Below are 13,373 nucleotides of genomic sequence, written 5' to 3' on the forward strand. Positions count from 1 at the left end.
AAGTCATTGTTCAATTCCAGATAAATTTGAAACTGTTTAAAACAAGCAATAAAGCTTTCCTTTAGGGGTTACAAATGTCCATTTTCTTCCTTTGAATAACAGACTTGCAAATAAATCTTGGCCTGACCAAATTAAAAAAACGAGTCCAGTGGCTTAAGAGTCTAAGGACCCATATAACTTGAAGATGCACACAAGCATAACAACTCAGAAAACCAAATTAACCAGGAGATGCCCAATTCTGACTGAACCCGTTCCCCTGCTGACACATAGATATTCTGAACCAATATCAGAAAGACCATTTCAAAATGCTAATCTGCTCCCAATCTATAGGTATCAAGAACCCAATGTCTAAGAAGTCCTATATTAAGCCAATCATTATTTTTCTCCGCTCTTGGCATGAACCCCTATTTGAAAAGACTTTTTCAAATGGAAAATTTGAACTAAGTGGTCAAGCTCCAGACCAAACATATCTAATATCTTAGGTGACTTCTTTTCTTAGCGAAAAACTTCTCACCTACAGCAAATACGTTATTTGCATACATTGCAAACATGCACCCACCTAGTACATGTTAACAAATGGAAAGGAAGTATCAAATTGAAGTAAAATTTAGACCTAACAAAATATTTTCTTACCTCCTTAATTAATAAAATCTTTAAAAGCTATAAAGTTTGTAGTTTTAATAAAAAAACGCCATCTCAAAGTTTAAGTCATGCAGTAGACAGTTTTTAGTTCCGCTCTGACAAAGGACTGCATTTAAGCATCATAATTACTAATTGTATCACATTCAACTCCTATAAAGGACTTGTTAAGTGGAAGTAGAGAATAATTAGAAAACACCCTCCCCATGTTAAGAATGGCTTTCTAAATAAGATTTCAGAATGGTAAAAAAAGTGCATGAATACCAATTTTTTCTCTCAAACCTTATTATAAATTTATAAAATGCATGCAGAAGAAAACCAAATTTACTACTTTATATAAATGTTTAAATAGTCTGAATAAAAAAAAAAAAGATTTCATTATTGAAGATTTAGTGTCTAATAAAAACATTACACCCTCACCTTTTTTTTTGAGAATTGTTCTCTATCTGAATTTTAATTACTGTTACTCAAAGATTTGATTTAAAATATTTCTTTCATTAACATGAAAAAATACCCAATTTATAATAGGTTATAATGAATAATTGAATTTCTAATTTTATACATGTAAGCTTTAAGAAATGCATAAAAAATTGGAACCTTTAGAACTTCTATAAAATATACAAATAAAACTGACTAGAGCTTATTAAATCTTTAGCTAGTTTGTTTTAGTTGATTGGTTGTTTCGGCATTCACCGGTTGGGCTGGTTCTACCCAGAGAATTTGCTGCATTCCGAATGATTACTAAATACTGACCAGGCGCGATGGTTCACCACTTAATAGCAGATGCAAGTGCTAACCAATCATGGTTTCAATGGTGAAGGCCCAGAATCATCATGTTTCATGATTCTGGGCCAGGTTTTCAGTTAACCTCCACATTATCAACTCTGACAAGTGGCTGGTTCAATGACCGAATGCAAATGCATCAAGAACTTACTGCAGAGAGGATATGTTGCAATGAAAATGAGCAACATTTGAGATTAACTGTTGCCAGCGAACACGAAGGATGCGACACAAACATTAGTGACCAAACACCTTAAACTTTTGTAGATTGCATGCTCTTATCAGCCAGGTTTTACACCTATACAATATAATGATGTGGAGAAAGCCTAATATATGCTAATTTTAATGCCAAAGCTGTTTGTGTGTTATGCTAAGTTGACTCTTCTTAGATCATTTAATATATAGTGAAAATATTCAGCTTAAAAGCTTTTAAAGAAAGATTATACAGAGAAAGATGCCACGAAAATAAATATATCACACTTATCCTAAACAAGTTAATAATTTAAAAAAAAAAAAAAAAAATAGATGGAGGGCTTACCTTGTGAATGCTTTTGTCTTAATTTGTTTAATATATTAGTTGCATCAAATCCTGCATTGTCACACAATTGGCGGGGAATGATTTCCAATGCCTTTGCCATGGCCCCAATCAACAATTGGTCTTTGCCAGCAATTGTACGGGAATAATCTCGCAGGTAACGGCTGAGTTCCATTTCAATAGCACCACCACCTGTAGTTCAGAAAGAATTTTTTTTTCAGTCATGTAAACACTATCATAAGAAAAACCTTAAAGGCTAACATAAACTGAAAATGAAGGGAAATTGTTTCTCTTAAAATACAGAATATGAATGAGAGCAGATACTATTTGCTAAAAAAAAAAAAAAAAAAAATAAATAAATAAAAAAAAAAATTTTAAAAAATCCACAAAATGAAAACATTCAAGATGTAAAGACTTTAGCAAGGCAAAAGGTTAACTGGTAGGTTGTGAACAGGCAATTTTAGTAGACAAAGTTATAAAGGAGAATAAATTCAATATGAAAAACTGATCTGATCAAAAATTCAATCAAAATATATTTTTTTTACAGGCTTTGTCTTTCAATTAGACTTCAGTTTGAAATAAGACTTAAGTTCATCCATAAGACATATGGTCTATCTGTTTTTAACAGTTAAGTCTGAAATAAAATTTTATTAAATTTGCAATTGAATGGAACTTATCTTAATGTTTTTGTTTATTATTTAAACCTGTGAAATAAAAATCAATCAAACACACTTACCAGCCACAACTGTGTAATTCTTTAAGGTTCTTCTGACAATCATAATAGCATCATGCAAGGAACGCTCTGTTTCTTCAATAAATTGTTCCGCACCACCTCTTAAGATTAGCGTGCAGGTTTTGGCTTGAGGACAACCGGTGAACAAATTATATCTGAAATATAAGCAAATCGTAATATGGTCACATGATCTAATTATTGCATCACCATTCTCAACCATAGTTTCACTAGCAAAAGGGAAGAGGGGGGGACTAGTTGCAGGAGTAGGTGGAAACTACAAAAGTCTTCAGCAAAGTCTTTAAAATATAGACAGAAAACTAATGAATATCAAAAGTGATTTGTTTATGTAATGATGAAAGTGCATGACTAGAATTATCTAACAATACAAACAGAACTTCAGACTTTACAAGTTATTGTTATAAACAAGCTGCATGTTAAGTGGGGTGCATAGTTGCAATACATGCAAAGGACAGACCTGCAATGGGAGAAATATTTAGCCAAGGTGAGAGAAATCAAAGAAATGGCTAAAATCTTTAAAATAGTAGTGTTCTCTCTTTTGGATACAAAGCTTCATGCTGTGTTTATGACCCATCACACTAGATGGTGGGCCACATGTTTAGTCAATTTTTTTTTAATGTTTATACATTAACAGCTGATAATCTCCTATGGTTTGTGGTATGGTCCAAGTCATTATTTATATATTCTGGAAGAGGGTTCCAAGTTGGGGTTCTGTTTGAACCATAAGCTGATGAACTGCGGTTGGATTTATGTTTTGATTCAAGCCCAGAGTTGTGATTAGAAAACTGTTGTTCAGTAGAAAACTAGTATCATAACATCTTAAAATAAAAGCTTGCTACTTGTTTTAAAATGGAGTTGTGAATGTGTTTGGAGTTTTGTTACAAATTACAGAGCATACATCGACACTTCCCAGTGTCTGGATCAAGGAACGACTTAAAACAAGTGAAATTACAGCCTTTGCAGTAAAAACACACACACAGATTCACATTCACATGTTTAACACAATGTACTTCTGCAGTGAAGTCCCACAAACTACATTTTACATTCACATATTACCTCATCTAACATAAAAGATGTTAGATTTTAATAGATAAGACAATCTTTCCGGATAAGGTAAAATTCTAAGAATAATACCATCTTATAAAATATATATTCACACCATTGCTTTAATATATACAGACTTCACACTAAATGTGACATTTTTTTTAAAAGTCAGTTATAAAAAAACTAAATCAAAATATTCTAATTTTAAACAAAAGAAATGATTGAAAATCAGTTTTTCATTGGAGATAAAAAAAAAAAAAAAAGCTTATAGAACTTGGTTGAATCTACTTCAAAATGTTTCCATGTTTATACAATTCTACACACATTGTTCAGAAGACTCAATTTATCTTTTTTTTTAACTTCAAAAATTACCTTTCACCTCCAATTTGTTCTTCCTCAAAAGCGTCACATCTTCCTAAATTATTTTCAGTCATGTTTTGAACTGTGGTCAGAATGGCACCACCGCAAGCCTTCATGGTCCGTTGAAGATCTTCCTCTGGCACTCTACCAGCACAGAACATATCCCTACAAATAAGAACGGTAGTAGATAAATATCACATTTCATGATACCCTAAACGAATCAACTAATGCATCATTTTAAATTTCAAAAACAAACAATGCAAATATGCTTACCTATCAGCAAAATATTGGGTAGCAACATCCCCAATGGGCAATTTTGACAAGACAATGTGGGCGCCGCTTTTATGGATGATGTCCAATTTTTCATACAAGATTTTCCATTCAGCATCAACAATTGACTGGTATTCCTGGAAAAATATTTTTCAGAAATTGACCAATTTCTTTGTTTGGACAAAAATTCAATTTAAGCAGTTTCTGGATTAAAAAAATAAAATGTTTGAAAAATTGTGGTAACTTACCTCAACATTATCTATACGCACTTCAGCATTTTCTTTCTCTGCCTTCAACTCTAATTCAATATTAAGCATGGCAATTTTTACGTCTTTATAACTTTTTCGTTGCATTTCAAAACCAGCATAACTGAAGGTTTTCTTGAATGCCACACCAGCTACAAGTTTGGAATCCTGTAAGGGGGGAAAGGAGGAAAAAAGAAAATCGAATTAGCACATCAACAGCAAAGAAAATAATTACGAGGAAATAAGAAATATAAACCAGACATTCAATGTGATAGCAATAAGCTATTCTAACCTCCAATGCTCCACCGGACACTTTCTTGATTCCAATCATGCTCAATGGTAAAAGATCATCAAGGGACATCACAGCATCTACGACCATTTTAGCAAAGAAATCTTTTTGAAGAGAAACCAGTTTAGAACTAAGTGAAGTTGACGCACATTTCTCTAACAAGTGGCGAAGTTCCCTGAAGAAAATATAAAAAAAATCTCAGATATGTTCTTGTTTCTCTCTTTAAATGTAATATTAAGATTTAAAAACATGCAAACACCTGTCCCTCCAATCAAGCAAAATGCATGAAATTTTTAACATGATTTTAACTCATCTGAATTCAGAAAACTGCATTGAATTTTCTTTTGTATTGTTCACAGAAAAAATTGAAGTAACTGTAAACTTCTACTTTCCAAAACGCCAAAGAGAAAATTATTTCATAGTTTTCTTTAAAATTACTTTACATCATATTTAGTTTAACCTCTATTTTTTACTAGCAAGCCACCCGGCCATAAAATATACGTTTAATGATATTTTGATTAATGCAGATTTCGTATTTATTATTACATTATATTGGAACCAATATCTAATAATGATTTAAAAAGTTTAAAAATGACTTGTGCGCCATCACCAAGAATCAAAACCAAAACGTTTAACTTAGGATTTACTTTTTCCTTTGACGTTAATGCCTGAGCTATGAAGATATGTTTGTGACTAGGCTAAAAATTAAAACATGAATCAATAACTATTATGTTGCGCATGCACCTGGCAAATTCCATTTTTTTTTTAATTTTCACTTTTGCACTGATTTTCCTGGCTAAAACACAAATATAAAGCTCTGCATGTGTTTGAATACCCTATATATTAAGTCTCATGCCTGTAGACCAAAAACTGACAGGAGTTTGGTACGTAAAATTTTAAAAAATATATATGCACATACATACATATATATATATATATATATATATAAAGGTTTGTGTTTACTATAACCTTTTTACGCAAATATAAATCATGTAGAATATGTGCATCAATATAATTACATGTAATACTAAAGATCATCATCCCATAAGAAAATAACAAATACAATTTTATGGCCCATATATAACAAAGTTGTCTTTTCTTTTTAAATAGAAAAAAGGGGTTTTAAGATAAATATCAATACAAAAAAAAAAAAAAAAAATTATAGGAGTATAGATGTTGGCATGTATTCCCTTATTTTTTTCATTCCTAATTACAAATAGATTTAGGTCTGAGTAAATATCTTTCACCGGTACAATTTTTAAGACTTAAAATGGAATTATTAGGGAAATTAAACTTTACCAGAACCCGTTTTATATTAATAGTCATTCAAGTCAGACCAAGTCATTTAAAAAAATAAATTGTTACAAAGAATATAACATTGCTAATAACAAATAAAAATTGGATAGACAAAATCAAAGTTTGATTTGTCGGCTTAAATGTTATTTAATTTTGAAAATTCAACAAGATAACTTTGAAATACATGTATATATTAGTTGTATTAATTGTTATATCTATAGAAGAATTTTCTCTATGCTGATCGAGCTAAATTTGGAGACCATCTCAACAGCATATGGTTCATTGCATTCGTCAGTTATACATTGCTATTATATGAATACAATCTTATAAATTTTCCTACTGTCTGTGTGTGCGTGTGTGATGCGGTTTATTTCAGCCTACAGGCAAGTTAGGTACCAAAATGAAGCTTATCACTCAGCGGATGTTTTAGTGATATTTATAGCCATGTTTGGTGTATGGAAATGTAAAAGAATGTATAAAAAAAAAATAAATAAAATAAATAAATAAAAAAATTTTTTTTTTAAAATTTACTAAACATTTACTGGATATTTTCCCGGTATATATTATTATCTCCCTTTGTAAGTTTGATTTACCGTCTGTGTGTGTGTGTGTGTGTGTGTGTGTGTGTGTGTGAGTGTGAGTGAGGCGCGGTTTATCTCAGCCTACAGGTAACCCACCCAGGCAAGTTAGGTACCGAAATGAAGCTTATGACCCAGCGGATGTTTTAGTGATATTTATATCCATTTTTGGTGTATTGAAATAAAAAAAAAATAACGATTTACTAAACAACGTTTTATTTACTGGATATTTTTCCGGTACAAGGACCCAAATTTGCCCAGCTGGGCTCTTGTATATTCTTGTATATTAAAAAAATAAAATAAATAAAAATCTTACTCTTCATTTTCTTTTTTTACAGAGACAGCAACTTCTTTGCATCTGGCCACAGCCTAGAAAAAAAAATTGTAATTCCTTTACAAAAACATTAAAAGACAAATATGATCCTATTTCTTAAAAAATTGTAAAATCAATTTATATTAGCAGAAAATTAGTTCTTAGTTACTGGCTTCACAATGGGGGAAGACTTAAAAAGGAAAATAGAGTTAAAAGAGGGAGTGATCTGGATTAGAACAAAAATTAAAATTGTCTCATTCTGGAAAGATTTCTCCATTGACCAAGAAGAGAAAAAAATGGAGTATAGTATCAGAACAAATACAATTTGCGCATAACTTTCGTTATGAAGACATTATTATGTCCAACTCAAGTAATAAAAAGTAAAAGTCACTTTATTCCGTGAAAAGTTAACTCCACCAGTAAAACAACAATTGTGCTCTACAAATGATCAATATTAATTCTAAGTTAAGTTTGAAATGAGATTTGCATTGTTAGTTAAATGGTTGCATTGTATAAGAATATCTATTCTGCTTTGAATTAGCAGAGATTGAATTTACCATTGTAGCTGCTTTCTTGAAAGCTCTGATGATGACACGTTGATGAACACCATCTTCAATAAATGGTTTGGCATGTTTTAAAAACTGAGCAGTCAACAGGACAACACTGGTGGTTCCATCTCCAACCTAAGAAAAAAAAAAAAAAAAAAAAAAAAATGTCAGAAAATAGAATGACAAAGTGAGACAGATTCATATTTAAGTGTACATGTTTGGTGTTACAATGTGAATATATATCTAGTAAAATAATGTTAGCTTAACCAAATAATGCTTTGAAACATTTTTCAAAGAGACAAAATTAAGAAAAATAAATCTTTAAATTCAAATAATTATTTGTATACAGTTTATACATATTTCAGGTGCATCAACATTTATTTTAATTGTTTTTGTTTTGATAGAAGGATGACAAAAAAAGACATTTTTACATATACAATAGATAAAATTATTTAATAGAGAATTATTAGAGTGGAGTCAACCTTCAATAAATGACCAACAGTAGTTAAAGGGTTTTTGAATTAAAGTGATGCCTTTATTAAAATGGTATTAAAGTAAACACAATGTTTTTTTTATTTGTTTAATTCTTTAATTAAATTACAATTGTTAAATGTGATTTTATTAAAATGCTTTATTTCTCCTTACCTCAGCATCTTGAGATTTAGCAATATCTACCAACATTTTGGCTGCTGGGTGGACAATATCTAATAATTTCACAATAGTAGCACCATCATTTGATATGGTAGCTTTACCTTGAAAAAGAAAAAAAAAAAACTTTAATGAATTGTGATATTGACATGGATCGATGGGAAATATATAACAAAGTTAAGCTTTGAAGTTTTGTATCATTTAATTCAAAAAATAAGTTGATACAATAGTTAAGATAAAAACGAGATACAAGCAGAAAAATTAGATTTAAAAAAAAAAAAAAAAAAAAAAAAATCAAATGACAGAAAATGTTTTGCATACACCTACTGTAATAATATACAGACCAAATTCTAAAATATTTCATCAGATTGATCCTAAAAATGTCCTTGTAAATATTTTCTTTTATTATTACTGAATTCAATTTTTTTTAAACATCATTTTATAAACTAATGCTATTTTAAATTTTTTAATAACTTTTTAGCCAAGTGTTTTTTCCAAAAATATTACTATTATAACATAAATGCTGTGAGAATCACCCGAGTTAAGTCTTAAATGGCTTTTGTAAGAAACATAAGGGAACCAATCAGTGTGCAATTAAAGACAATATAATTTGGTAAATATCTGAAAAGCTTCCAAATTAAAGATTTTTTTTTCTTTTTACAGCTAGTTTTCTTTAAAAAGGTACAGATTTTAAGCAAATATCTATTTTACGATAAACATTTCAATATAATACAAGTATTTTTTTTTAAAGCAAATTTTGAAATTGTACGTTTCAAAAACTAGTCTGCCGAGTTTTGTTAGAAGACCAACAATTGCAATGCCATATTGATTCCAAAACAGAATAAAAAAAGGCTGGCATTACATTTTATTTCCCACAACTGTAACATTGCACAATCAGCAAACAGAAAGGCAATTGACTTAGGCTGTGGATTAAAGATCAAAACAGAAAGCTTTGAAACTATCAAATTATTAATTGTCAATATATGAGAATTTTAGACCATAATTAACCATGCTCTAGTCCATCACCTTACAGATGCTAAACTTCTGACTGACAAACAATATGGATTTAGACAAGCCCGTTCCACAGCAGACATCCTCACTGTAATCTTTGAACGTATATACCATTCACTGGACAAAGCGGGGGAGGGCAGAGCGGTAGTTCTAGATATATCTAAGGCTTTTGACAGGGTATGGCATGAGGATCTCCTCAGGAAAATTAGATCATATGGTATCACTGGTAGAATACTTAACATAATTAAATCCTTCTTAGATAAGAGAAAAATCCAGGTTGTCTTCGAGGGTCGTACATTTAAACAATATGATATAAATGCGGGAGTGCCTCAGGGGTCTATCCTTGGATCTCTATTGTTCCTGATATTTATTAATGACCTCCCCGACAAAATTGCTTCTGAGATCGGTATATATGCTGATGACACTACACTCTATAACAGGCATGACAGGAAAACAAATGAACACATATCTAAAGAAATGGCAAAAACACTAGTAGAGGATGACCTCCAATCTGTAGTGGAATGGGGACAAAAATGGATGGTCACATTCAATGCTGCCAAGACTAAACTGGTTTCCTTCAATAATTATAAGAAACCTTCTCTGCCACCAGCAGCAATGGCCAGTGACTATCTGAGAGTACATCTTTCAAACTCCTTGGCCTAACGTTCACAGAGGAACATGAGTTGGAACAATTACATTGAAAGCATTGCCAGGGCCGCTGTGAAGAAGGTAGGCTCTCTCTATCGTGCTAGAAAACTACTAACACCTGAAAATATCCTGTACCTCTATAAGGCCACTATTCGCCCATGTATGGAGTATTGCTGTCACATTTGGGCTGGTGCATCTGCTACTAGTCTCTCGCTCCTAGACAAGGTTCAAAAGAGAGTCACCAATCTGATAGGCCATGAACTGGCATCTAAGCTTCAGCCTCTGTCCCATCGATGAAATGTTGCATCCCTCTGCCTGTTCTACAAGTATTTTAATGGTGAATGCTCTGGCGAACTGCAGACACTTGTGTCCCCACGTCATAGACACCCATGACAAATCTGACGGGCAGCTAAATCCCACCCCCACACAGATCTCTAGATGTAAAAGATCTTTCTACTTTTTCCTTCTAGTTTTTTCCCCAGAACCACTAGACTCTGGAATTCCATTCCAGGTCCCTGCTTCCCCAACTGTACTGACATGCAGAAGTTCAAGTGTAACGTGAACCAACATCTTGCTGCCCAAATCCCAACATAGTACCCCAGTAGTTGCCCCCTACACCAAAGTGGCAATGTGCCTTGTTTGGGGTGAAAATGTAATAACTTTTTGCTAATAAAATTACAGAATGTTTTGTGAAAATGACAAAAAATAAAAATAAGGGATAAGCTAAGAGATGTACGTCAGAAAAAAAATAAAATAAAAAAGAAAAGTTTTATGTTACTTGGGAAGAAAAATGTGAAATGAAATATATGAAGACCCAGAAGACAAATTTTCAGCAAGTTATTTTTAAATAGTATTTTAGGATTATTTTTTTAAAACATAGAAACCCTATAAAACCATTTTGATCTTTATACTATTAAAAGGAGTATGATAAAAAGTGCAGAAAAACATTGATTAAAGAATAGTGCAATACTAATAATAATTATGCATGCAAACATTTAGAAAAACAAAATTGTTTAAATTTCTTAAAATTTAAAAAGTTTTAAATTTATTGAATTTAAAAATGTGGTTTGAGCACTTGTGTTCTTCTGGTATTTATCATAATCTTTTGATTAATATTGCATTTTATATTCCACAAAATTCAACATGATCTATCCGGAAACAGAAGGGCAATTGACTAAATTGTGGATGAAGGAGACATGATTCTCAACCAAGCTATTGAATTCTATTGATTAAAAGAGTTAAAATAAAGCGATAGAAAAGAAAAAGTATCAATATTAAGCTGGAAATAATATATATATATATATATATATATATATATATATATATATATATATATATATATATATCATTTAATTTAAATACCAAAAAAAAAACAAGAAATGGGCAGGTGAAATTATTAAAATTACCTTAAGGCCTTATCGTCTGACCCTCTAAGAGGAAACGTCAGAATGATAAATTAAAAACTAAGAAAACGAATGAGGGAAGAAGGGAATTTTGGTAACAGTTGGAAGAACAGTGGGGGGGAAAAAAAAAAAAAAAAAAAAAAAAAAAAAAAAATCTCACTGTTCAGGTGGTTTTAAATCAATGAATATCTCCAACTGGTGTTTCAGAATCTTTTGTCTACACAGGCTAGGTAATTTCAGACAAAAGATTCTGAAACACCAGTTGGAGATATTCATTGATTTAAAACCACCTGAACAGTGAGATTTTTTTTTTTTTCCCCCACTGTTCTTCCAACTGTTACCAAAATTCCCTTCTTCCCTCATTCGTTTTCTTAGTTTTTAATTTATCATTCTGACGTTTCCTCTTAGAGGGTCAGACGATAAGGCCTTAAGGTAATTTTAATAATTTCACCTGCCCATTTCTTGTTTTTTTTTGGTATTTAAATTAAATGATGTTTCCTCTGAAATTTCTCCTTCCATTTTGCTGTACCAAAAATTTACTTATATATATATACATATATATATTAGTGTTGGGACAGTTAATCGGAATCAGAAAAATCAGAACTTTTGGGGGTACCAAAATCTGAAAAATTTGTGTATTTTCCGATGACAAAACAATTCTTTTGTCGTTTTTATTTGATTTTGTTTAAAGCAAAATCTTCCATTGCTGAAGTGAGTGTTCCTAATGATGGCGGTCTTAACAGAGCTGAAAGAGAGAAACGGACCAAATACCAAGGTCTCATATATGATATGAAAAGAAACTGGAACCTAAAAGGGATATCGATCATACCAGTTATCATAGGTACCACAGGACTTATGAAGAAGAACCTAAAGTCCTACCTAACTAATATTCCTGGTGAACCAAGTGCAAAAGAGATTCAGACAATTGCATTTAAGGGAACAGCGAGGATACTAAAAAGAGCTATCGGTTGGTTTCAATAAAAAAGCGGGGCAATGTTGGCAGCTGGTTTGGCTGCCCCATACCCAGCATTACAATCTTCAAAGGAAGAAAAAAAAAAAAAAAAAAAAAAAAAAAGTAATAATAAAATAGATATTTATTGATTTTAAACTACTGAGAAAAGTAAAATCGATAGATCATTCCCTACAAAATGTATTTTTATGTTTAGGAAAATATCTGCACATTTAACATGTTTTTAGGATAATTGGGAAAAAATAGCAACTTTCTAGTAAAATATTTAGAGATTTATAAATAATCTGAATCAGTAATTATATCGAAATCTGAAAAAATATTGGAATCGTCCCATCACTAATATATAAAGAAAAGTAGTCACAGAAACAAGCACTGCTTTTAAGGGGGAGACAAATCTTTCATAGTTTGCTTTATTTTTCCTGCTCAAAAATAAAATCTGTTTTGTATATACTAAGAGCGTTCATAGTGATTCCAGAGATAAAGGCGAAGAATAGAAAAGTAATAAAATTAGTATTAAGCATAGTAATATTTCCATTCTTTTTTTTTTTTTAAAGTTTTATCTGAAAAGGTCAAATTATAAATAAATAGTATTCAAGATTTTTCTAGAATTGATAAATCATGTACGTTTCAAAGACTATGGTCAGCTAGGTTTTCTACTAGAAGACCAACTCTCAAAGAAACAATGGCAATGCCATTTCGATGCTAGAACAGAATCAAATGGTTGGCACTACATTTTATTTCCCACAGCTGTAACACTGCACAATCTATTGAGCTACAGAGGGGCAGTTGACGTGGCTGTGAGTTAAGAGCATAAAAAACTGCACAAAATTTAAAATACTGAAGGTTTTATATGAAGATTTAGTAATTAACAATACTGTCTCAAATTAATACATTTAAAATAAAATCATATATACACTTGTTTTTACTATTTTCTTTTAATTTCCATTTCATACATCTATAATGCACAATTTTTTTTATAAAGTAACATTAACTACATGTATGTTTATTAGAAGTTTGTAAATAAAAAGGATGTATTACCACCATT

General features: G+C 31.1%; 1 protein-coding gene across 1 annotated transcript in view; it reads right to left on the reverse strand.

Moving 5' to 3' along the window:
* LOC145283691 (T-complex protein 1 subunit eta-like) overlaps positions 1 to 13,373 on the reverse strand; it is a 37,990-nt gene that overhangs the window by 679 nt on the left and 23,938 nt on the right. Inside the window, exons 3-11 of the mRNA XM_080132717.1 lie at positions 8,294 to 8,400; positions 7,658 to 7,783; positions 7,104 to 7,156; positions 4,917 to 5,088; positions 4,628 to 4,792; positions 4,383 to 4,516; positions 4,122 to 4,274; positions 2,691 to 2,842; positions 1,958 to 2,146 (exon numbers count right to left, since the gene is read on the reverse strand). Coding sequence (XP_079988843.1) covers positions 1,958 to 2,146; positions 2,691 to 2,842; positions 4,122 to 4,274; positions 4,383 to 4,516; positions 4,628 to 4,792; positions 4,917 to 5,088; positions 7,104 to 7,156; positions 7,658 to 7,783; positions 8,294 to 8,400 — 1,251 coding nt within the window. The remainder of the gene's footprint in view (positions 1 to 1,957; positions 2,147 to 2,690; positions 2,843 to 4,121; positions 4,275 to 4,382; positions 4,517 to 4,627; positions 4,793 to 4,916; positions 5,089 to 7,103; positions 7,157 to 7,657; positions 7,784 to 8,293; positions 8,401 to 13,373) is intronic.

Source organism: Euprymna scolopes, chromosome 8 (assembly GCF_053919585.1).
Source record: "Euprymna scolopes isolate OS-2025 chromosome 8, ASM5391958v1, whole genome shotgun sequence".
In the NCBI taxonomy this organism is placed as follows: domain Eukaryota; kingdom Metazoa; phylum Mollusca; class Cephalopoda; order Sepiida; family Sepiolidae; genus Euprymna; species Euprymna scolopes.